At 35.9% G+C, this 2,559-nt stretch overlaps 1 protein-coding gene across 2 annotated transcripts in view; it reads right to left on the bottom strand.

Annotated features, from left to right (window-relative positions):
- The window catches only part of tp63 (tumor protein p63), a gene marked incomplete at its 3' end in the record, with an annotated part of 45,682 nt that extends 43,447 nt beyond the window's left edge, over positions 1-2,235 (bottom strand). For both annotated transcript variants that reach the window (XM_014023050.1, XM_014023051.1), the window contains 1 exon segment: positions 1,996-2,235. In XM_014023050.1, the coding sequence (XP_013878504.1) occupies positions 1,996-2,048 (53 nt within the window).
- Positions 2,236-2,559: the final 324 nt, after the last annotated feature.

Genomic DNA, 2,559 nt, shown 5'->3' with positions numbered 1-2,559 from the left:
CAAATAATCTTACACATTCTGAAAACAAGATTATTATTCTTACACAATCAGTTCTTGTTTAGTAAATCAGTCACAAAACAAGATCAAAAAGACTTTTTGGCTGATATAAGATTTTAAAACTTGGTAAGATGGACAGTTTTTGCAGTGTACTCATTAACTGAGTGTGTGTGCCTGTCTGTAAGTGTGTGTTTGTCTGTTTAGTGTGAGTGGAAAAGTAACCTGTAGTGTTTATTTTCATTTTTTTTTTGTTATTGTATTGTATATCTATTTATCCTGTTAAGGGACTGTAGATACAAATGATCTTGTACTATAATCTGGTWGTGCATCAAAGTGGGACATTTGTTTGAGCTGTACGCTGTCCCTTTTTAAATAACGTTTAAAATTAAGAACTGTGGAACACAGAAATGTTGAAACCTGATCAAGTTTTTAAAAAACACATTATATTCAAATATTATTTATCTGACGAAGAGCTGATTAATTTGTAGACGTGTGTGTAGATATGTGTAGACCTGTTGTGTGTTTGTGTGTAAATGTGTGTAGACCTGTTGTGTGTTATTGTTGGATTGAAAAGGGCTCAAATTTTGTGTTAAAGTGTGTGACATCTGTTAGAAAATGCCTATTTATCAATGAGTTTTGGTAATAATAACTAATACTGGATAAACGTGATGAAACRATATTTGTATTTATTTGATTCAAAGTGACCTTATTGATCCCAAAGGARAATTAAATGTTGTTGTAACTCATATTATCCAGGTTTCTTTAGGCTGATGTCTGTGGGCAGCAAGGAAGAAACATTTACTGTATATAAACTCAGCACCCAGCAAAAGTAATTAAATTGGTGTTTGGTAGATTACTTATTTGTTGTAACAATTTTGCTTCTTGGCAATAAATCTTATACTGTTGGAAAGTCTGTTAATGTCTCTTTTACATGGAGCCACATTTGTAAGGAACATGCATTTGTGGGATGAGAAGTAGAGCTGAGTCTGTGGGTTGTTCACATGAAAAATTAACCAASTCTTATCTGTCAAACATCTTATTTTAATGTTATTAACTTTTGTTTTGAGCTTCAGGTACTGCCAATCAGCTGCTGCTATAAGATTTATTGTTACAACAAAGAATAGAATAGAAACAGCCTTTATTGTCCCACGGTAGGGAAATTCAGGTGTAACAGCAGCAGCATCAGTTCACAAAAAACGCACAGTAAATAAATAATTAAATAAATAAATAAATAAATAAACATTATATTGCATATATAACGGTAGTAGTTGTGGTAATAGAATAGAAATAACAATAAAAATAAACAAAATATTGTACACGGAGGTGTGCAATCTATCAAACGCTAATTTGCGGACTTTTTCTGCTAAAAATACAGGTTTATTGTATTTATTTTATATTGTTCTTGCTCCATTTCAAACACAACATTGAGTTGTTTTAGACTAAATAGTGTTTTCTAATTTAGTTTTAGTATTTATGGAATTTGTTCCTAYCGTGTTCAAACTATTTAAAAAGAATAATAAAATTAAACTAAGCTAAATAAGTACGTTCTAAATCAGGACTTAAGTTGATTTATTCAGCTGCTCTGGCTTCCTTCAAAATGTCTTCAAAAATTTTCCAGTTTATTGTTCATTTTTATTTGAATACATTTCACATAAAAGCCTGTCTCAGACCTAATGTAGTTTATGGGTCATATACAGGATCTGGCCTGTGTCCATCTGTSAATTTTGTAATTCTGAGATTTTAACCAGAAGGCGGAAAAAATATCGTTCAAACAATCCTCTAATATAACAAYATTACGTGTCTGCCACGAGCAATAAAAACACCGATCATACGTGAACTGTTGCCACCGGACTGCCTGCCCCTGGTGTAAATATATCAGGACCAMAGAGCAGCTGAAGCTCCGGGCAGACCCCCACGGTCCTCAGGTCAAACAGGAACAGAGAAGGACCCGTTAAAGCCATGCAGCCTGAGCTCGCTTCACAACATGCGGGTACTTACCGATGGAAGGGGAACTCTGGGTAATACTGCACAGCTGTGTAAGGTGAATTCATGTTGTCATGCCACAATTCACTTTAAAACAACCGGCTTGTCATTAAGGCACATACACCAGTCACTGCTTGAGCTACAAGATTAAATACATTCATTAAGGAAAATAAATTTTAAAAATATAAAAAAAAAATGAACAAATAATTTTAGATTAAAGTGCCTGAGGGGGGGTTACAGTGCAGAGTGAAGGAGGTTTGTGAGATGTTTTCAATGTAGGTATTTTTTCTTCGGCTGCCCTACAAATAGGAGGGGCCTGGACGCGCTCCCGGACCAATCCCTAGCTACGGTGGTACAAGATATCACTCACTCACTGTTGCCAGGATATAGATATCAAGCAACTACATTTGACCCCTGCGGCCCCTCCAACGCTCACACACACACACACACACACACACACACACACACACACACACACACACACATGCATGCATGAACATAGATTCACCTCTCAGCACATATTTATGAAGTGACACGATGTGGCTGAATTTGGCCCCAGGGCCTTCCCTTGCCCCCCCC

Source organism: Austrofundulus limnaeus, unplaced genomic scaffold, assembly GCF_001266775.1.
Source record: "Austrofundulus limnaeus strain Quisiro unplaced genomic scaffold, Austrofundulus_limnaeus-1.0 Scaffold355, whole genome shotgun sequence".
Taxonomy (NCBI): domain Eukaryota; kingdom Metazoa; phylum Chordata; class Actinopteri; order Cyprinodontiformes; family Rivulidae; genus Austrofundulus; species Austrofundulus limnaeus.
The sequence above is the reverse complement of the archived record's forward strand: the minus strand, read 5'-3'. Positions and strand labels throughout refer to the sequence as shown.